Raw genomic sequence first — 22650 nt, 5'->3', positions numbered from 1 at the left:
TTATTAAATTATGCACTAATTAGATTTTATTAGTGTCTACCCTTTCCTTAACCCTAAACCCAACCCTTACGGTATTGAACTTTTTTTTTTGTTGTACAGTGTCACACAAATTATGCTATATAGATGTGAGTATCCTCAGCTGTATACCATCTAGACTACACCATGGAAGATTGTTTGGTAAATGTCTTGACATTGGCAAATGTCTGTCTACATTAGTTAGAATGACGAAACATAGAAAAACTTTTCAGTTGGAAAAAAATTGGCATGAATTATGATATTAGACATGACCTACAACCTAGGATGATACATAGAGAACCAGATTGAGATCCTCGTTTCCACTCATGTTAAATTAAGTCTTTTGACTGAGAGTCTTCCTCACCAAAACTCAAAGAAAGCACCGTGATTGGTGTCTCGCTCTTTAAATGGTTGAGTGGACTTGGCCCTTTAACACAGTGCCCTCAGATGTATCTGTCCAACATTGGCACTGAGAACAAGTGTGAGCTGTCCTAATTGAAATTAAAGCCTACTGCTCCTGGAGTGGATCCCACCCTGCCAGGGGCCTGGCTTTTGCACAGGTGGGCCTTTACAGTTCACATAATGGGAAGAAGTATTTCTGTCACAGATGGTTGGGTTCATTTCTAGTGGCACCTGGCCCCCAGACACACACACACACATACTACCACCTACCTGCATTAGTGCACGTGCTCATACAGTGTCTTCGCCCTTCTTGTGCCACCCACCATGACTGATGAGGCTCCTGGTGCTCTGACACCATGTGGGCAGGCCTGCAGAACACATGGACAACAGCATGCTATTCTCACACACTCCTCAAGCAGATGAGGAATAGTCTTCGCCTCGTCGGATCATGCTTTCTTGTGCTACTGCCCTGTTTTTCACAGTGCTGGGCTCATATAGGGAATTGTTAGTTATCTATGAGCTGTTTGTTTTTGGTCATTCCATTAAACATTGAGGCTAATGTTTTCTGGAGGTTCTAAATAAAACAGTAAAAAACAGCTTCCTGAGGTAGTGTAACCACTATTATGGAAGCCTATGGTTTGGATTGTCTTCAGTGGCAGTAAGGCAAATAAATAGCACTCATCTGCAGAAAACAACAATACAGGTTTTAATTCTTTAACTTCACAATTTATGTAATTGATATTAATCAGTATTGAATGGATCTTTGCAGTGGAGAGGTTAGAGCTGGTGGATTTACAACATGTTAATTAATCAAATTCTCTCAAATTACATAAGTTTAACTGGAAAAACAATAGTGTAAATGTTCTAACATTAACATTGTCCACCTACTTTAAATGAATCAGATTTTTACTATGAATTAGTTATGTGTGTTTAAATGTCTGATATTTAAAATGACCACCAAAATCTGTCAATCCATAAAAATATCTTAAAATCTCAAACTTTTAATCTAGCCCTTTCAGACCCGAATTATGTTCCAGTTTCACTGAAAAAATGTAAAAGTATGTTTTCACAGTTCTTGAGGCTCCTATAAATGAGACTAAAGTATAACAATAAAAATTCAACACCCTTTAAGTATATATACTTTTTGTCCATTTCAATGGACATCATGTTAGAACATATGTCCTCCCTGAACATAACACCAACATAAAATGTAAAATAAACATACATGATTGCTGGTATAATCCTGAAATGTATTTTCAAAATCACAGATATAAATATTGGAACATTTTTGTTTAAATTTTGAGGTTTTTATTGTATAGAGTGCACCATGTTTATAACAAACCTTATCTTCCTCTTCCTCATCACTCCACATAATGTCTGCATCTGAGATATTTCCATTTGCTACAGTATATGCTCAAAAACTTCAAGATCTGTATATTCTGCATATGAAACTGTTGATCATTATTTTCTTGTATAAAAAAGTTCAATCAGCATGCGCAAAGTGCAAAGCGCAGGGCGCAAACGCATTCAGGGTGTGTCAGAATTAACTTTTGCTAATATAATGACAGAAAAATCTGCTTTGCGCCGTGGTGCATGGTCAAAAAAGGTTGTGCTTCTTTTCTTAATGAGTTATAGATGTGTTTTTGAGAATAAACAATCAGAGTCTCATCTCCCATAAAGGATATTTGTAAAGATATTTGCGTATTGCTCTACATCTTGTGTGTATTAAGCAGTGTGTAAGCAAGTCGCACAACTACGGCGCTGGACAATAGACCGACTATGTTCTGGTCTATTGAAAAATCTATTATAGTTTCTCAAAATAGCAACGCGCTAGCAATACACCTCAACACGCCTTCCTTTTTAGACCAGAATGCCTATGGATGCACATATGAGCGCAAATGCATTTGCTAATTAAACAGCGTGGCGCAAAACGTCAAAACGACTCTTGCGCCTAGCTGAAACTAGCAATCAACAATTGCGTCGCGCCTTGTGCCACATTGCGCCAAGTGTATGATAGGGCCCATGGACTGACATGTGATGTTCATTTTAAAAGACACAGGGTCTGAATGGTGTAGATTCTTACCAAAGATTAAATAAATAACATTTTTAAATCTTGAATTTTGTTAGAGTCATACTAAAGATAAAGTAAAATAACTACCTAGCAGGCACACAACATCATAAGAGGTTTATATTGGGTTAGATTTAGATCATGATGTCAGTTGACCAAAATTCAGTGTCTAGCCAGAGTATAAGGACATTGTTATTTTGACGTCCGATAATGACATCAAATTACTTTTCATATTTGGTTGATTTTAGTTTGTGTTTATTAAAAAAGTGACCAAAATCCAATGTCTGATAGATCTGACACTCTCAGAAATAAAGGTTAGCAAGCTATCACTGGGGTGGTACCTTTTCAAAAGATGCACATTTGTACCTAAAAGGTCCATATTAATACCTAAAGGGTACATATTAGTACATTAAAAGCACAAAAGTGTCCCTATTAAAATTTTTAGGTACTAATATGTACTTTTGAGATACCGATTTGGACCCTTTAAGTACAAATGTGTACCTTTTGAAAAGGTACCTACCCAGTGACAGCTCACGTACCTTTATTTCTAAGAGTGTAGTGGTGACGTCCACACAACATCTAGGTCTAACAAGATTAGACGTTGATATTTGGTTGATTTTAGGTTGGACGTTGACCTGCCGTAGGGTTCAGACGCCAACATGAATTTTATTTCTAAACAAAATGCAATGTCCCCATGACATTGGGTACAATGTTAATATGACGTCATGTTGACGTCCTGTGCCTGCAGGATATGAGTTAAGCTAGTCTTATAATAGATACAGTATAGCAAAATCCTTGACTTTCTTTAAAAAATCTATAACTTTATTTAATCCTTAAAATGTGATTTTTTGTTGTTGTTGTTAGAATTGCACTAAAGATAAAAGAAAAAGAATAATAAATTTCATGCTTCCTTGCTCAATAATGTGTTCTGTTCTGTTATACATTTTAGTATATTCTATATCACCCTGAGGCAGAATTTCCTATCACATCCTTTACACCATATATTTGTGGTTTAAGGCGCCAGGATCCAGATCCAGTAGGTTTAATGTTGTTTGCTTTAATATACTCTCAGCAGGACAAGAGCAGAACTGGCTCAGGCAGAATTTGTTCAGATAAGCGAGCATCCACGAGTAGATGGCACTCGCACCATTTCCTGAGTTCTTAATACCTTCCCCTTATCTGGCGCGCCGCAGACAAAAGAAAAATATAGTCTGCGCTTTCATAAATCAGGACATAATATCTGATTTTTGAGTGGAAGTCCTTTGTAATGGCAGAAATCTCAAACACAGACTTACCTCGGCCAGATTAAAAGGCAATGCAATCGTCTTAACCTGTCAAACGATGGCCATGGTTTTGGATGAGTGCACTTTAGGTGCATTCGGGCGTAGATTCACACAGGGCTCCAAAGAGCAATGCAAGGTTCTGTCTCTTTAAGTTGAATTAAATCCAGCAGATATCTCAACCGCGGGCCATTAGTTCCAGAGGAGGCAGGCATTATGAGTAATTATACCAAAACTGCCATTATTAATCCGGCCTCGTCTTCCCCCGAGGGGCTACTGCACAAATGTCTTGGGTGGAAATGCTCAGGATGCAGGAAAGTGCAGATGATGTCTCTCTTCCTGTTGTTTATCCCCACACACTCATTACACTGTTAGTTTTTATCACGAATTACACAGTATTAAGGAATAAACGAGAATCTTCAATGGCGTCTGAAATCGATCCCCTGGACCAACAGGGATTGCTACAATAGGCTAGTCATTAGCGTGTCAGCATAAACACACACACATACACACAAACGTGGGCGACAGCATTTAAAGGTGAAGTGAGTCATTTTTGTAACGCTGTTGTCAGGAAATGGAATTGGAAAAATATTGTTTTCAAGCTGGTTATTCCCACCATTTAATTTATTTTTCTTTTGTTTGAGTGAATGGATGCTGTAGTTCTGTCCCAAAACCGAATGGTTGAGCTATGTTGCCATGCAGAACTAGTCAGAACAAATGGCATGGTGTGGTTGTCTCTGAACATTAAGCTTAGACTTATTTGAAATGAATCATTGAATGAAATGAACAGAAGTAAATGTTAGCCAGCATATTCTTTATAAAGAGCAGATATTAAGAAAAACAATACATTAAAAGAACATCTTAAAATAAGTGCACTTTGTAATAGCATTTCTAAACATTTTCCTATAGATTATAAACATATAATAATAATAATAAATAATAAACATATATTATGTTATAATAACAATGATTTAAAGTGTATATGACTTAAATTTCAGTCCACGTTTTGCTCTGTAAGTGCACAATTTAATTTATGAAAATGTGGCAAAATCACATTAAAAATGTACTTAAGTGCAATGAAAATATCAGTATAAATAACTATAAATAAGTGTCAAATGTGATTTTATAACATTAATATAATATCTTTAAATATTGTTTTATTATAATAATTATATATATGAACGAACGAACTGTTGGAAAAAACGTAATTTCACACTAGTAGCAGTCGGCCTGTGGCATATATATATATATATATATATATATATATATATATATATATATATATATATATATATATATATGCCACAGGCCGACTGCTACTAGTGTGAAATTACGTTTTTCAAAAGGATTTTTAGACTTTCTTTGTTTGATTTTCTTTTTTATATATATAATTATGCTATCGAACTGTTGTAAAAACGTAATTTCACACTAGTAGCAGTCGGCCTGTGGCATATATATATATAAAAATAAAAGAAATAAAAATATATAAAAAGAAAATCAAACAAAGAAAGTCTAAAAATCCTTTTGAATGGGGGATTACTTTTGTCCACCATTTATTTGCATCTTCAGCTGACAGCAAAACAGCAGAAACCGTTACTAATTTACCACTTTTGGGCTAGCCAGCATTTCAATGATTCTTTAGCGTAATGTCTAAAGGGATGACAAAGCAGGTGATTTTGCTCACATTTTAAGATTATAAGGCTTAATAGCGTGAAAAAGCCAAAGCAATGCAATCACTACCAGATTAGTCTTGTGTTTGCTATAAGGAAAACGCTAAATATATGAGGGCATTTCTTCTTTCTTTTGTTTTACTGAACTAGTCTGCAGTAAGGAAAACAGGGGACTCCTTAGAAGCAAATAGATGTCCAACTAGTAAAAGCTACTCAGAGTTACACAAAGAGTGGCCAGCACAAAATACATGAATTTGTCATATACAATCAATACACTACAACTACTATGGTATGAATACTTACTGCAACAACAAAAAGAGAGAGATTGACTAGAATGTCACTCACCAATTGTTTAGTATTTTGATAAGCTGTAGTTTGAAAATATGCCAATCTTTTCTCCTCTAAGGGCTTATTATGCAGTCTCTTTCGCCATCTTTTGCATAGACAACGTCAACTGTTTTTGCATTGCTCAAGGACACGCTGCAGATGCAGATGCGCTGTATCTCAGAAATTATAAACATTTAAAATAGGCACTGTCCTTAGATGACTTTATAAATGCAATCAAAACAACTACATTCTCGACTGAAAAACGCTTAAAAGTATATTGTTACCCAACAGCTGCAATATTTGTCAAACTGTAGTCAGTTTACTGATCTGCTGTCACTCTATGTGGGTGGAGTAATACAGAAGGGGGAGGAAGATGTACAAGTGCTAATATTGCAGAATATCACACAGCTATCAGCCAATCAGATTCCAGAACTAGACAGAACTCTTGTATAAATAAAAAGGTACATACAAGTATAGTTAATTATTTAAATGTTAAGTACACCATAGTGTGATGTATTTTCCAACCCAGGCTTATTCTGAAAACGTAGTCCCGTGGACATTTCTGGAGACCATGAAATATGTCCCAGGAGGTATGTATTTGTTCAGATTTTGTTTTTGCGAATCTGCGAGAGGTCGCTGTGTGCTTTTTTGCATCTCGAATATCTCTCGCGAACGCTGTTCTCGCGCACATCCACCGGAGGCCGCTGTCGAGTGACCGTCTGTCCGACTGACTGAATCGTTTACTGGGCGACCGGCCAATCGGCCAACCCACCCTCCTCCTCCTTCCCTAGACCCAACCAGTTCTACCGATTGACCCGCCCACCCGCCTACTTCCCTAAACCCAAGCAATGATCTACAAAAGCCGTCCAGAAAAATAAAAGCCCTCTTCTGATTTTTACCACGTTTTCAGATTTCACTACATTCTCACCCTATTATGAACTTGTTCTCTTTATTTTTTGAATTCTGTTTTTGTCTTACCTGATTTCTGGAACCGCTCTTCCCCGGACTCGAACCCGTTCATCGTTGTCATCATGGTCAGCTCCCCTCTGCGTCTCAACTCCGCCGACGTACACGACAAGCTAACTGGACAAACTTTGGAGGGAAAGCCCTCCACACGGAGGTAAGTGGTCAGCAAGTGAGCACAAAAAAGAATGCCGTCACACCGCCCCTTAGCATTCGCCTAAAAAAAATGAAATGCAGCTATACGTACCTCCAGCTACATAAATCGCGGTCTCCAGAAAAGTTCGCGGGACTACGTTTTCTGAATGAGCTTGGGTTGGTATTTTCAAATTAGTAAATAAATGAATTATCAGTTTTTAGAAAAAGTCTTCTTCTAGTCAGTGTTACCCTCTGTTTAGTGTTTGTTTGTAAACTGCACTAGTAATTTATTCAAAGATAAACAATGTGCTTTAGGGGTGGGTTGTCGTTGAAACGACATCTGCTGCTTGGAACGTATGCTAGAATAGTTGGCAGTTCATTCCGATGTGACGGCCCCTGATAGATAAGGTAATACGCCAAGGGAAAATGAATTAATAAATGTGCTTTAGGGCCATTTAGTTTATTCCTCCACTTGAAGAGTCTGCTAAAAGCGGTGTACTCTAGTACTATAAGTGTTTGGTGATCTAAAGCCAACACAATAGCCATGATTGGTGCTTGGCCTTCCCTTGGACACCTTTATCCCATGCTCTGCATGCCACCCTAACCCATCCTGCTGTGTGGACAAAAGATGGCCAACAGCTAAAACTGCCTAGTGGTAGACGGAAAACTCAGGGATACCTTGCACCCACAAGCACACACCCGTCCCAGATACCATCGTCTCTTATCCTGCCGAGCAACCCCAGGGTTGGCAAATTGATTAATACCAGCCTTTCATCTCATGAAGATATCATCGCCGCTGAGGAGAGTGTCCCCAATCCACCAGACTGACAATAGATGACACCTCTTATGAATTACCGGCGCTCTAATTCCACTTCAACCTTCATCATCATCATCAGTCTTTGAGGTTATCTAGGCCTCGTTATGCAACCCAGAGCCGCGTGTGCCTTTCTAGCTTGAGATAGAAAATGGCGACTACGGTCATTGATTATCTTCTGATGCTGCATCCTAGATTCCTTTGGTATGGATGTTTTTGCGCGTCACCTGATCTCAAGGTTATCTCCTGTGTATCTGGGCCTGTAGAGAAATGAGAATCGATTACAGCGGGACGTGCATCTCTCTCGGTCTGCCCCAGGGCTAAATCTGGACAAGCAGGCTTCGGTAGTCGTTTTAGCAGAGTCGACAGTGTGGCTAACTGTGGCCGTTAGCCGTACTCGATGCTGTAGATTTACAGACTCTGCCGCTGTTTGCCGTGACACAGAGTTGCCCCCTCCTCTTCTCCATTCTGTTCAATCAGCCCAGCTCATTGGCTCAACCAGCCCCCCTCGTGCCCTCCCTGTGTCTGAGTAATGGCCTGCTTCTCCCCTCCTGTCACCATGAAAGGTGGCTCTGGCTCTTTGCTGTTCGGCCTCTTTTTTTCCTTGCACGTCCTTTCAACCGGCAAGGCAATCCCAACTGAGATCTCTATCCGGGGTGATTTATCTGATGTATGGAGCACAGGTTCAGTCCATCTCTCTCTCTCTCTCTCTCTCTCTCTCTCTCTCTCTCTCTCTCTCTCTCTCTCTCTCTCTCTCTCTCTCTCTCTCTTTCTCTCTCTCTATCTATCTCTTTCTCACACACTTTGATGGAACTATCATCATTTGTAGTGTCCATACATTTTTACTGATCAAAAACCTCTGCTCTTATAAATAACACTGTTAAGGATTATATTGCCTGACAATTCCAGTTTCTATAAGAGCATTGACGTTTTCCTGTTTGAAGTAGAATACATTTTAAGACTATCTTTAGCTGGATTGTGGCCTTGACATGTTTGTAATTGATGTAGGCTAACTCGGCACATAGCATCGTTTACATGGTTGCCATCGGTTTACTGGACATACAGTTGGTTGATGTTCAATGCTTTGCTGGAACATTCAGACTCTATATACCAAAGACTATAGAAAACACATGACATGTCACTCGTAACTTTTTGAATGAGGAAAAGGGTAACAGTCAATGTGGTAAATAAAGCCCAATCTACTACTACAGGAGCCAATCATCGATTGCTATATTGTGAAAAAAGCCCTCCTTCTAGTACAGTAGCCAATCATCGATCACTATAGACTGATCTGGGGGAGGGGCTTAAACCAGATGTGAGTTTCTGATGAATTTGTGTGATTTGGATGGTAGAAATGAAGCTAAAGAGACAGTTGTTGTTTAATTGTATTGGTGATTCATAATATGAAATTCAATCGTAAGCTTGGCAAGCAGTTTTTAAGAATTTGATGTTTCATCATTCAAACAGAATGTTCGCGCATACTGCCGCATGAGACGTTTCAAAGATAACTGCTGAGTGAAATACTTACCTTAAAGGGACTTTGAATTTACTGTAGCAAAATTAGCTCAGTTTATGAATATTAATGATTAATGATAACAAGTTATTATTAATTATGACCGTTTGTTCAGTTTGTCTGAATGTAATTATTTATTTTTTCAGAAAATAAATTCTTACTACTTGTGAAGTAGATGTAGTTTAGAAGATATAATAAACTTAATAATTATTGACTAGTCTAACAAATAACAAACAAACCTACAAAACATATCAACAAAAATATAGAAAACACCCCATTCTCTACTGACTGACCAATGGTTTTATGGCAAAGTTTGAGCGGGAGATTTTCCTTGTCTTGGTGCCACTCATATGCGTAATGAGGATTCACCCTGAAGGGATGCGGGGACATTAACTCAGAGCATTAAAGAATGTAAGCCATATAAGTTATGATCATGCCTCCTAGATCACAAGCTGTAGGATTATGTACAGATCAGAATGATACCAGAGATGACACTTTTAGAAGTGCATAAAACATAATTCATGCATCCTTAGTTTGTCTAGTTTGTCTTTTAGGGGTCACAACGGATTTTTACCTCCGGACTGTATGTTACAATACTGTACAGAGTAAAAATGCAGGGTTGCCAGGTCCGAGTAAATTTTCTTCACAAAAGACAACTTAAAACCGGTCCAAAAGAAATGAAAAGTAGCCCTATTTTATTTCCTTGTCCAGTCAGAGTCCATTGATGGATTCCTTTGGATATTTTGTAACATGCACACCTGTAGATACAATATACATTATAAAGTACAAAGTAGCTTCCTGCACATCCAAAATACATCCATCATGTATTAATACTCTCATCCAATTAAATACACTGGCCTAGAACTACAGTACATTGATAAATATACTCCTAGATTTTGACCCAACTTGTCTTCACTATTCAACTGAATCAGCCACATTTTTTTCAGGTGCTATTTTTTCCATTACCAGTAGGCTCAACTCCTTACTGTAACATACAATATGTTAAACTAAACTCAGGCTGATATTGAGTAACACTTTATTTTGATGGTTCTTTTAATGTTGTTACTGCTTTTATACAGACATTTAACTGACTATAAGAAACTCTGCATGTACATGTCAACTTTCACTAACTCTATCTCGAACCCTAACCCCAACCTAACAGTGTACTTATAATCTAATGAAACTTAGTTGGCATGTGGATGCAATGTAACTTAAATTCAACAAACGGACCATCTAAACAAAGTGTGACCAGATATTGTAGCCTTTGTATCTCCACTGGCTAGTTGACGTATTTTCATAAATTGGAAGTCAGCAGCTCCCTCACCTTATCGCGAATAGGTTTTTGGTTTTCTACATGCTCCAATTACCTTAGCAGCGACTTTGTAGCTGTCTGTCGCTCTGGGTGGCAACCTGCTGCAAAAGCAGGTCTGTGTAAGTCTACAGCACGAAGAATACATCCAGGCTCTGAGCAAGCTGAGAGAGGATCACATGAGCTCTATTGGCTGTTGCTCAAGAAAGTTGCTCTTCATTTGCATAAAGTTAAATCATTCTCAACTTTGTCATGTTGTTCGACACGCCCACCTGGTCGCCAATGGTCACTATCGCTCGCGTAGATGGAGGTCGCCAGAAGTCTCTCATGAACAATTGCTTGTCACTTTGCCACTACTGCTCATAGTGTGAATGCAGCTTAAGGATGGATAGGATTCAGTTTCAGAAAATCTGGAGCCCTTTTCAGAAAAAAGTAAAAACATTTAAGGAGACATTTATATATTAATAATTTAATTATGTGTGTTTTTGTCAAACATTTTGTTCTTATAGCTGTTACTAGTAACTTGACAATTTATTTCACTTAATTTTTTTTTTTGCAGATGGGACATTTTACCCACAAAAAATGAATCACATGTCAAATTCCAAAAGTATTTTGACACTGTCCTACTGTAAGAAGTGTTCCCTGTTTCTATTCCAGAAATGTGTTCACCTTAGCTTACCATTGGGCAAGTGCGCAAAAAGCTTTATTAATTCTTTCCATTATGTAATAAGTCTTACCAAATCTTACCAAATGCAATAAGTCATGTGGGTATCTCTGTACACTGTTTGAATTGATTGCCAATTAGCTATTTCTTTTTCACTTAATCTCTTTATATCCTCTGACATTTGAATGAGCAGACTAAACGAGCTCAACTTGCATATCTATCTATCTATCTATCTATCTATCTATCTATCTATCTATCTATCTATCTATCTATCTATCTATCTATCTACCTATCTATCTATCTATCTATCTATCTATCTATCTATCTATCTATCTATCTATCTATCTATCTATCTATCTATCTATCTATCTATCTATCTATCTATCTATCTATCTATCTATCTATCTATCTATCTGTATATCTGTCTGTCTGTCTGTCTGTCTTTCTGTCTGTCCGTCGTTCTGTCTGTCTGTCTGTCCATCCGTCTATCCATCCATCCATCCATCCATCCATCCATCCATCCATCCATCCATCCATCCATCCATCCATCCATCTATGTACAGTTGCACATTTTCATAGAATAAAAGAGAAAAGATGTTTTGCCAACCTTCAGGAGTGCATTAGTAGACGCTTCATTTGTCTGGAAAACAACATGCAAACTAAAAATAAATTAGACTTAATGGGCTTCTTAGACGTACATACATGAATATTCTTCTAACCCTTTGTAGTTAGAAAATGATTCTCTCTGAACAAGTGCATCTTTAATAGAAAAACCTCAACAAATGAGCATGAAATGGAACCATTTAGAAAATGTGAGAGAAAGACAGTGGCAGGCATTTACCGTCAAATTTTGTCTCATGCTAAATTATTCATCAAGATCGGGAACCAACTACTGCTATCTTGGTTGCAGGGGGGGTGGGTTGCATCTGGCACCAGCAAGACTTTTCAGTTTTTCCGAGTGCGATTCCCACATTGGCTGAAAATAGACCACCTGTACAATGCAAAAACACCATTTCAAAGCTCCCTCTGTTCTCAGCACTTCTATTTAGCATTGCTGGAGTAAACATCGTCTTGCTAGTCTCGCTGGTCAAGTGTGGGGCTGGTGTGATTTCAGAGGCATGCGCAGCGCTCTGATTTGGTATTCCTGGTTGCGTGTGTGCCATGCAACTGATTCCTTTTTCTTCTCCATCTTTTGGCTTCTTTCTGTGTCTGCATGTGTGCTTATGCACTACGATCGCCCGCTCCCTGCGCACCCCTCCCTTCTCTTTCTCTCTTTTCCTCAGACACACTGCACCGCTCTCCTTCTCTCTCCCCCCTCTCTCTCTCTCCATCTCTGTAGCAGTCTCTGGTTGAGCATCCAGGAGGAGGACCGCGCGTCCTGCATCTCGTGTTTGCGGCAGGCGACGCTCATTGTTTCTGGGTTTCTTTTTTCTTTTTTTGCTCTCTGTCCCTTCAATCCCAGGAGAAGAGCTATCGAGGATCGTGGGGAGACTAATTCAATTAGCATGCTTTTCAGCACAGCGGCGCACGTACGGATTTTGGTCGTCCACACTTTGGCTGTGAGAGGGGCATTTTGCTGGTAACACTGTCAGACTAAGCACATTAGCAAGTGAATGCTTATCGGAAAGGGGGAGGGAAAAGAGAAAATAGGGATAAAGCGCAGGACTAATCGATACGGTGTTTGCATCAGAGGCAGAGACAGCAATCCAAGAGAGGCAACCGGGATGATGCTGGAAAACTGATCCAGCTCCGCACCAGGTCTTCCACTTCAAGAGCGGAGAAGCTTCGCGCTGCGTCTGCAGCCAACGCGTCAGGAGTCACAGCTGGGTTTATTTATTTATTTGCTGCTTTTTCTCTCTACCATGCTGCAGCAGAAGTCTCTCTTTCTCTCTGTCCGTGACGAGGAATTGTGAAGCATTCTGTCGCTATCATCACACCCGGGTCAGTCTGATTTCTCCTTTCTCTGTTTCTTGTCATCTTTTAATCGGCGTTAGAATAATCCGTTAGCCACCGGGATGTCTCTTATCTCTTCTTGCGCGATAGAGGAGCTGCCCTCTGAGGGAGAGTGGTCTAAATAGCGCGTAAGCCCTCCCTGAGGCTGGGAACTGGAAGGGAGACGCCTCCCGGCATCTCTTCCACCTGGAGCCTTTCTTCTCTCATCAATTAAGTCGCAAAATCTGCATCCAGAAAAATTGATTCGTGTGCCCGTGATTAGAACGCTTTTGGGAGTTGCAGCGCAGATGATTATCGACTAGATCGAGCCTGCCCTCCTTCAATTTGCAGACAAGCTCCCTTGTTTGATTATCTTTTCTTTTCTTTTTTCCGAGGAACTGTCCAACTGATTGTTTTTATTTTTTATTTTTTTCATCTTTGGATTTTTGAAGCCGGACTTGAAAGGAATTTCTTCTTTTTGAGGATTTTATCGTCTCTTTGGAAACCTACTGTGAAAGCCTTGGGGCTTTGGGTAGAATTGTGTTCTTCATTGTGTTTGCTTGACCTGTGGATATTGATTGATATGGGCACCGCTCTTTGAGATGTACTCTTTCCAACGGATGGGACAAATGGGGTGTGGAAGGGCCTACGCCGGGCCTTCTTGCCCCAAGCTGGAGGTGGTGCTGCTGGGCTGGGAGTGTGGTGGAGGGGGCAGCTGGCTGGGCCTCGGCTCTTGGTGGAGACTGGCGCTATCTCTGGCCTTGTTGGCCTCTGTGCCGGACAGATCTGCCAGCGCCCGTGTGTCTTCCAGCCTGAGCACCACACACCATGTCCATCACTTCCATAACAAGCATGGTACCGTTCCCATCGCCATCAACAGGATGCCTTTCCTCACGAGAGGAGGCCACGGTAAGCCTAGCGTTTCCTTCTTATCGACCGGGGTTGCTCAGAACCAATGGGTCTAGAAAGCTTTGATTTGATTAAGGATTGTGATAGAGCACTGATACGTGTGCGCATGCCCTGAGTTTGGCTTGGTACGTCATGCGTGCGCTTTGATCTGTGCCTTAATAGATCACATGGGGAGTGGCCTTGTGCTCTTTGCACTCACTGCAGATCTAGAGGAAGGATGGGTTTGTTGGATAAAAGTGTGCACCAGATGTGCTGCTTCTCATGTCTGGCCACACCGCTGCTCTTTAGCAGGCTTCTTTTTTGACAGCGGTGTCAATCATAGATTGTGTGCAGCATTGACATCCTGTCTTCTTGCTGAGCTCTAGCATATGTTGAGCGTCCAGTGAGCTTGTCATATTCCAGTGCTTATCCTCAAAGTTGAATACTTGCCCTCCGCTACAGGCTTTAATCACCTGGTAGAGTTTCTGGCTGCTTAAGCATATTCAATTTTGTACTTTTTGGATTATCTTGCAAGTCCTGCATCTTCAGTTATAGAAGTTTTTGTTGTGAATTATGTGGTATTAATAATAACAAACAAACAATGATATCAGTTAACTACAAAATTGGGTATAGTGGTACACTACTGTTCAAATATATGTGGTTAGTGAGGTCAATTAAATGCTATTTTGAACCTTTGTATTATTATTTATCATATAATCCTGCATTGCATCCAACATTGCATCACGGTTTCCATATATTTTCAATTAGCATATTTTTTTCAATAATGTAAATAAGAGATGTCAGTTTCGCCAGCACAAAACACATTAAAGTTATCTTTAAAATATACTAACTACACACGAATACATACATTTAAAGCACTTGTTTATGGTGTTTAATCAAATAAATAATATATTGTATGTAGACCTCATTAGAGTCACAGAAGGCTTTTTTCAAAGTTTTTTTTTTTTTTTTTGGCAAGTTTGTTAGACATTTGGCTTTACCATTCTCCAGGCCAGCATTGAGCAGCTTAACAGAGCTCAGTGTTGTCACATCTGCATGAACTCAAAGCAATCTGTGTAGATCTGCTTAACTGCTGCATAGAGAGAAACAGCGCAGTTGATTCTTTATTTAATACTCATAATACTTTTTTATCAATAAACATATTGATGCATATGGTAAAGAGCTGAAAGAGCAGAGAAAATGAATTAATAGATAAATACACTAACAAACAAATCACATACTGAGATATGCAATACTATAAACCCATTACTCTAAACTAATTCATTCAGCTCTCATATCCTGGTAAATCAACCAGAATTATTTGTGTTGTAATGTGATTTAGGCTGTGTTTATGCCAAAATTTATGACTTTAGAGTACCTGTATGGCAGTAGATCATAGCAAAAGTGTTCATGTCTTGTTCTGTCTTGTTCTGCTAGAAATTATGTAACATTTTTGCTAAATTACAGCTTCCATGTAAGACAAAAAAACAGTATCTTAACAAGAATTGTGCAACTGATAAAGATGTATTGTGTTGTTATGCAAATTGTGCACATTCATATTGCTGAAAATTCTTACTTGGTTTAGAGGCTCCATGGTAACACTCTTTAAATTTCCAAAAATGTTTTTTTTTTTTTTAATGGCATGCAGTCTTCTCTTGCCAACAAAGGCTTCAAAAAGGCAATGCCACTGAACAAGCTTTTTGCGGTATGCTGATTTTTATTCTTAGTATGATGAACTTTTAATATAAACGTTCCAATATAAAGAACTTTTTTTTAACACAACAAGAATTTTCCATGAATGTTAAAGGTTTTTCATAGAACACTAAAACACCTTTATTTTGGTACCATGTGTGCTGCTGTTAGCATTTATTTTTTATTGATTTTAGTGTAAAATATAAATTCACAACACTTTTATGCCCATAGATTAAGACAGCTTATTTGAGCAAATAAAATGAGTTAAACACATTAGTTTGTGTTTAGAGCAATATACGTACTACGCCATTTGTAGCAGTGCAGCGATGCATAATACTGTTCCTATGAATTGCCCAAATTACATAAATCCGATTTTTACTTATTTAATGTATGTTTAGCCAACATATATGCATCACATGAAGTGTACTGGTTTGCTTAAGTTAAAAATTCTGCAATCTAAATGGATGAAATCAATTAGAATCTAAATAATCTATAATTAGAGTACTTTATAATTCAGTTCAATTGGATTTATGTTTATTTATATAGGGCTTTTACAATGTAGATGTGTCATTCCAGTTTTCAGATTTGAAGTTGAGTTTAGTTTAGTTCAGTGTGGTTTAAATTTCACTCCTAAAAGTCCAAACACTGAACAGCAAATCCATGAATGTGCAGCTCCACAAGTACCAAACAGTGACACTCGGAACAAACTTCACCAAATGACGAAAGTGAAGGAAAAAAAAACGTATTTATTATACTTAAATGTCATTGGGTGTTTTACATAAATCTTAACTTTTACTTATATCTAACTAACAGATACACATCTTATAATGTTTACTAGTTTGCTAACATCAAATAAAATGCAATATATGGATTGAAAAATAACTTTATTGTTAATACAAAATAAAAATTATAAAAAAAAAAAAAAAATATATATATATATATATATATATATATATATATATATATATATATATATATATATATATATATATATATATATATATATATATATATACATATATGTTGTCTCCACTTTCCCTCCAAAATATTTAGCAGCCTATGAGTTTCTAGCGTTCATTCATTCAACCATGGTAAACACACAGAGAATAAAGTCTCTTGCTTTGCACTTTTTTATTTCGGACAGTATTGTCTTAATCGTATTAAAATCAGATTATTGGTAACCATGTAAACGTACTCACTGCTCATTAAGAACCTTTATTTTTAAGAGTGGGGAACCATTTTGTGTTTCCCTAAGAACATTTCTATGAGAAGTGAGACCATTAGAATATGTATTTGAATAATCTAAAGAACATTTCTGCTCTATAAAGAACAAATGGAAAGGTCCACTATTTAAAAAAATCTAAAAGGCTGTTTTCACAGTGACGCTATTGTATAGTAGATCCATTTTGGTCTTCACAAAGAACCTTTTAGTGGGTTGTTTTTAAAAGAACCATTTTTAATTAATGTAATCTTTTCCCGTCCTACTTTATATTAGGTGGCCTTAATTACTATGTACTTGCATCAAAAAATAAATACAGTGTACTCGCTGTGTTCATAATGTATTGCAAAACACTTGTGGTGCTCTTGAGGTGGGATACTGGTATGGTTAGGGACAAGATTGGTAGTATGTGTAGGTTTAAGGGTGTGTTAAAGTGTAAGGCATGGTGAACAGTGTAATTAAAGATGTAGTTATGGATACAATCCCATTGCATGTACTTAATTAATCATAAGTACAATTAAAAACATGTTTTTACACAAAAAGTACATAGCATCAAATAATCAATTTCAGTAAGAAAATATTGATTAAGGCCAGTTAATATAAAGAGGAACCATTTTTACTTCATACAAATCTTTGTTCGATGGAAAATGTCCTTGCATGTTGAAGGTTCTTCAACTATAACAATCCTAATCATTTATTGGATAAACATTGGATATTGTTTTTATAGGTATCACAACCAAGATAGGTTTAACTTTCATTTTGATGCATTAGTTTATCAGTAAAGCGGTCATGCGTTGTTTTTGTCGTCTGAGTGCTGGACACATTTATGCCTGCCGGACACTTAGTGGAAGAGGCAAGCATGGAGAGTGGGGACATTGGATAGCCACAATCAATGTGTCACCTCCCACACAAAGCCAAGTTATAGTAGCCGTGCTTTCCATCTGAAGAGTCTGGGAGGACAGTGCTAAATGATCCTTTTAAACAGAGAGGGTTAGAGAGATCAGTCCTTCATCCCCAATGACAAGTAGTTCAACGGGGGAATGTGATCCCGCACAGTAATGGGATCATCAAGGCAACTGTTAGCAGAATCATGGCCCCTTTCGGAGTTTTTCATTACAACTGGTATTGTCAGTCCAATTCACTGCTTCCGTCTCGACATTAATCTCACCTGCTTTCCCATCCGTCTTCCGCAAAATATGCAATGAATTTCCAGTGTCCTTATCGCGCTGAAACAGCCGAGTTGGAGCCGATATGTCGTGAATTACATCACCACTCTTGTAAGGCTTCTCCAGTGCCATTACCGGAGTCCCACAACTGAATGCGGCTGTCAGAGGGTCCAATTCTGATGCGGCGATGCCTGATAATGTTCAGCTTGCTTGCAGAATTGACGGATCAATTTGATGACTGTATGACTCTGTGGCACTTAGAAATTCCGCCCCTTCGTTCAACATGAATGCAATTCAGGTTCTTCCCATTATTTTGGGCCTGCATTTTGGTTTCCAAAATCCATAACCATGAGCAATTGTAACAATTTTGCTTTATAACTTACAAATTGCTTGACATTGACAATTTATGCTATTAACTACTGGCTTATTACATGTACCTGCCTATTATTAAGATATTGACTGTTCATTACAAGTTATAAATTATGATCTCATTACCTCTACCCTACTAACCGTTAATAAACAGTGTATTGGTAGTTTATTAAACTAGTAGTGTTAGTTAGTGGTTTGTTATTGCCAAAACTAAATTAAAGTGTTACATTGGTATGGGTTCATTTAATAATGGCAAAGACTATAATATTAAGTTACATGCAAGAAGTCAGAGTGATATAATGGTTGTGGGGATTGTAACAGTTTTAGGGGGGCATTGTAACACACACAAAAAAAAAGCAAATCTAATCTACTGGGTCTTTAAAAAAAAAGTCAACAATATCACAAAATAATTAATTTTACTTATTGTAATTTCTAATAATTGAATTGATTTTTGTTTTGGTAACATTTTATTTTAAAGGCACCTTTCCACACAACATTTAGACATGCCACCTTGAGAGGGAGAGAAGCTGTTTCTCACTGTGTCCTAAATTAAAAAGTGCAAAAGCAAGATACTTTATTCTGTGTTTGTCCACCATGGTTGAATGAATGAATACTAGAAACTCATAGACTACTAAAGATTTTGGAGGGAATGTGGAGACAACATAATCTTTATTTTTATTTTTATTATTATTACTCATTTATAAATATAATTATTTTTAAGACTATATAATAACAAGAGATGTCACTCGTATACTTTTGAATAGAAAAAAGTATAACGGTCAATATGGTGAATGAAGCCCCGCTTTCTAGTTCAGGAGCCAATCTAATATAGGAGCCAATCAGCAATCGATATAGAATGTGTAATACGAAGATTTAGAATCAAAACAAAATAGACAGTTGTTGTTTAATTGTATTGGTTATTTGTAATTTGTAATTTGTAATGTAATTGTAAGCTTGGCAAGTAGTTTTGTATAATTTGATGTTTCCCCAACAGAATGCCCGAGCATACTGCCCGAGAGGCATTTTAAAGATGGCCGCCGAGTGAAACGACTTGCCTTAAAGGGACTTTGATATAAACTTTTTCTGATTCAAAAAATAAGAAAAAAAAAAACTATTTCTCATCTCATGAGCGCAGACCTTTTTGAACAACACTGGAATACATAATATCCAGTCGGACAGTCGCATATGGTCTAGTTGAAGGAGTTCAAATATTTCAGCCGAATATCTGCAACCCAAATCAGATCCTCTTTTTAGCATACAGAGATGATCAGAACTCCACGCAGCTCCGGACTACTCTCCATTGGTAATTAATGACTTACGATCTGTCGCTTGTCATTTGTTGTGTGCAGTGGAAAAGCGACTTAAGGTACAATTCTCATTATTAGCAAACCATTAACTAAGACTTGTCAATAAATAAACTACTCATTTTCTTGTAGTTAATAAGATCGTAGTCTGGTTTAGGTATTAGACATGTAGAATAAAATCATACTTTATATGTACTAATAAACAGCTAATAACTTAACAGTTAACAGGCAGTAGTTAATAGTGGCAATATATTAAACTGGAGTATTACCGACTTTAATATAGTTCAAATTTTCTCAAAAAGCAAAAAAAAAAGTTATTTTTATTATTTTTAAATTTTTATTATTATTTTTTTATTATTAATTATTGCAAAAATTTAGACAACCATTCAAGTGGAAACTAGATTTTAACTCACAAGAAAAGAATAGTTATTAACGAAATATAATCAATTGGTATACACGATTGGTATTTTAACCAACATAGGCTCATTTTGAAAACGTAGCCCTACTGTATATACATTTCTGGAGATCGCAAATTATGTATAGCTGCATTTCATCTTTAAAATGAAAGCTACGGAGCGGTATGACACTGTTCCTTTTATTGCTTACCAGCATATTACCTCCATATGGATGCTTTTCTGCTGTTACTAGTTCGTCTGTTAGCTCAACACGTACGTCGGCTTGAGTTAAACACAGCAACAAGGTTCGAGTTTGGTAAAGAACGGTTGCAGAAAGATGGTAAGACAAAAGCAAAAAAATGAAATATACAAGTAAATAACAGGGTGAAAATATGATCAAATCTGAAGGTTAGGTTTAGGGAAGAGGGGGGTGCTGGTCAATTGGTGCATTTTAAAACCCTATTGCTTGGGTTTAGGGAGGGGGAAGGGTAGGGGGATCAATCGGTTGGTCAGTCATTAAATCAGTCAGTCGACAGCGACCCTCTGTTGGATTCACAGTGGCCCAGTGGATTCACAGCATGCACAGTTGCCTCTGGTGGATTCGCAAAAACAAAAACATAGCTCCTGGGATGTATTTTGCTCTTTCTAGAAATGTTAATAGGGGTACATAATCAGAATAAGCTTAGATTAATATTATCAGAAAAACCTAATGATAATTTTAAAAATATTTTACTTTTCCTTGTTTATGATTGAAGGAATAGAGTGTGTTACAATTACTCCTGGTTTCCTCTATTGTTTGCACTTAGAATTGTATACCTTTTTTTTATAGATCTTTACTGCAGGTTTATGCATCTTTATAGTGGCCAATTTGACTGTCGGTTCCTAATGAGCTCATGTTGCATATCTACCCAGTCCTAAAGCATCTTCAACAAGCTGGAAAACTTCACCCCCACTGACCAATAATCACACCCTGCCAGATCCCATCACTCAATGTGGCCCTGGCAGCAAGGTGGAGATAATTGATGTAATTGATATGTAGATTAGTAGAATAAGTCAATCAGGTGCAAGATGAAAGGATGGAATGATGGAGAGATAGAGAGCGAGAGTTGTCACGCCACACAGGCCCGTGCCTTTGTCTCACGCCATTGACATTTGCACTAGTCGCTGCTCGTCATTTGTGCTTCTCATGCCATCTGAAGAGCCCTCACAGCAGCTCTTATCTGCTTGACATGCTGGAAACCAGCACTCATGTGCACTTTGTGTTTATTGCACAGCCATGTCACGTTGTTGGCTATATATTTTTTGTTGTTGTTGTTACAATGCAAAAGGGTATTGTTTTACTCGATTAAACGTTTGATAAAAAGATATATAAATATAGTACATCTTAACATAGTTAATGAAGCACGTCTCCATAACAACAGCAATTTAAAAAAGAAGCTGTGTTGATCTTAAAATAATCATACATATATTTTCTACAGGGGAACAAAGAATATTATTATTATTATTATTATTATTATTATTATTATTATTATTATTATTATTATTATATAATTATAATAACAGATTAAGATATTACAGAATATCAGATTTTTTAAAATAAATGTTTTGTCAAGATTTATAATTCTTTAAATATCAATTCTGTATTCATAATTATACTATGAATAGTGCTACTTTCATTGTAATATTTGGAAATAACTGTAAGAATTGTAATGTTTTATGACGTTTTAAAGGTCAAAGTAAATGTATTTCTGATTAACCCTTAAAATGTCACTAAATAACTATTACTGTTGTTTCCACAAATGGATCATTATTATTGTCTTTTGATGATTATATTATATTATATTATATTATATTATATTATATTATATTATATTATATTATATTATATTATATTATATTATATTATATTATATTATATTATAATTTTACTATTATCCTTTTTTTTTTTTTTTTTTGGTTCCTCTGACTTCTGTTTGGTCACATCAATCCACAGTGACTTTTCCCCACTCTTGTCACACTATTTCAGCTCTTGACCCTCGACCTTTAATCATTTGCTTGTCGCCCTTGACAACACAGCTTCAGGCTTCCTGCTGTGGCACTGACCCGCCGATCCATCGATCCCACAGCCCTGATGCGTTTCTACAGTTTTATTCGTGTACCAGCACACAGCACAAATCTAATATCGCCTCTACTCAGTCTCTCCATCTTGTTTTCACCAAAGTCTCATTGAAATGCTACAAGCCCTTCTCCTACCCATCTAATACCCAAAGCTACAGTACATGACCCGATGGAGGCAAGATGTTCGATAAACGTGATGTTTAAAAAGATTATTATTATTTTTATTATTATTATTATTATTGCTACTTCTTTGTTAATAATAATAATAATAATAATAATAATAATAATAATAATAATAATAATAATAACATTATTATTATTATTATTATTATTATTATTATTATTATTGCTACTTCTTTGTTAATAATAATAATAATAATAATAATAATAACATTATTATTATTATT

The 22650-nt window shown here is 37.1% G+C and overlaps 1 protein-coding gene across 51 annotated transcripts in view; it reads left to right on the top strand.

Moving 5' to 3' along the window:
* Positions 1-22650, top strand: part of nrxn2a (neurexin 2a) — a 708141-nt gene that overhangs the window by 449971 nt on the left and 235520 nt on the right. For 3 of the 51 annotated variants that reach the window (XM_021468859.3, XM_005161353.6, XM_009295479.5), the window contains exon 1: positions 12498-14001. In XM_021468859.3, coding sequence (XP_021324534.1) covers positions 13695-14001 — 307 coding nt within the window. In that variant the 5' untranslated portion in view covers positions 12498-13694. 51 annotated transcript variants of the gene reach the window in all.

Source organism: Danio rerio, chromosome 21 (genome assembly GCF_049306965.1).
Source record: "Danio rerio strain Tuebingen ecotype United States chromosome 21, GRCz12tu, whole genome shotgun sequence".
In the NCBI taxonomy this organism is placed as follows: domain Eukaryota; kingdom Metazoa; phylum Chordata; class Actinopteri; order Cypriniformes; family Danionidae; genus Danio; species Danio rerio.
Note: the sequence above shows the minus strand (reverse complement) of the source record. Positions and strands in the feature narration are given on the sequence as shown.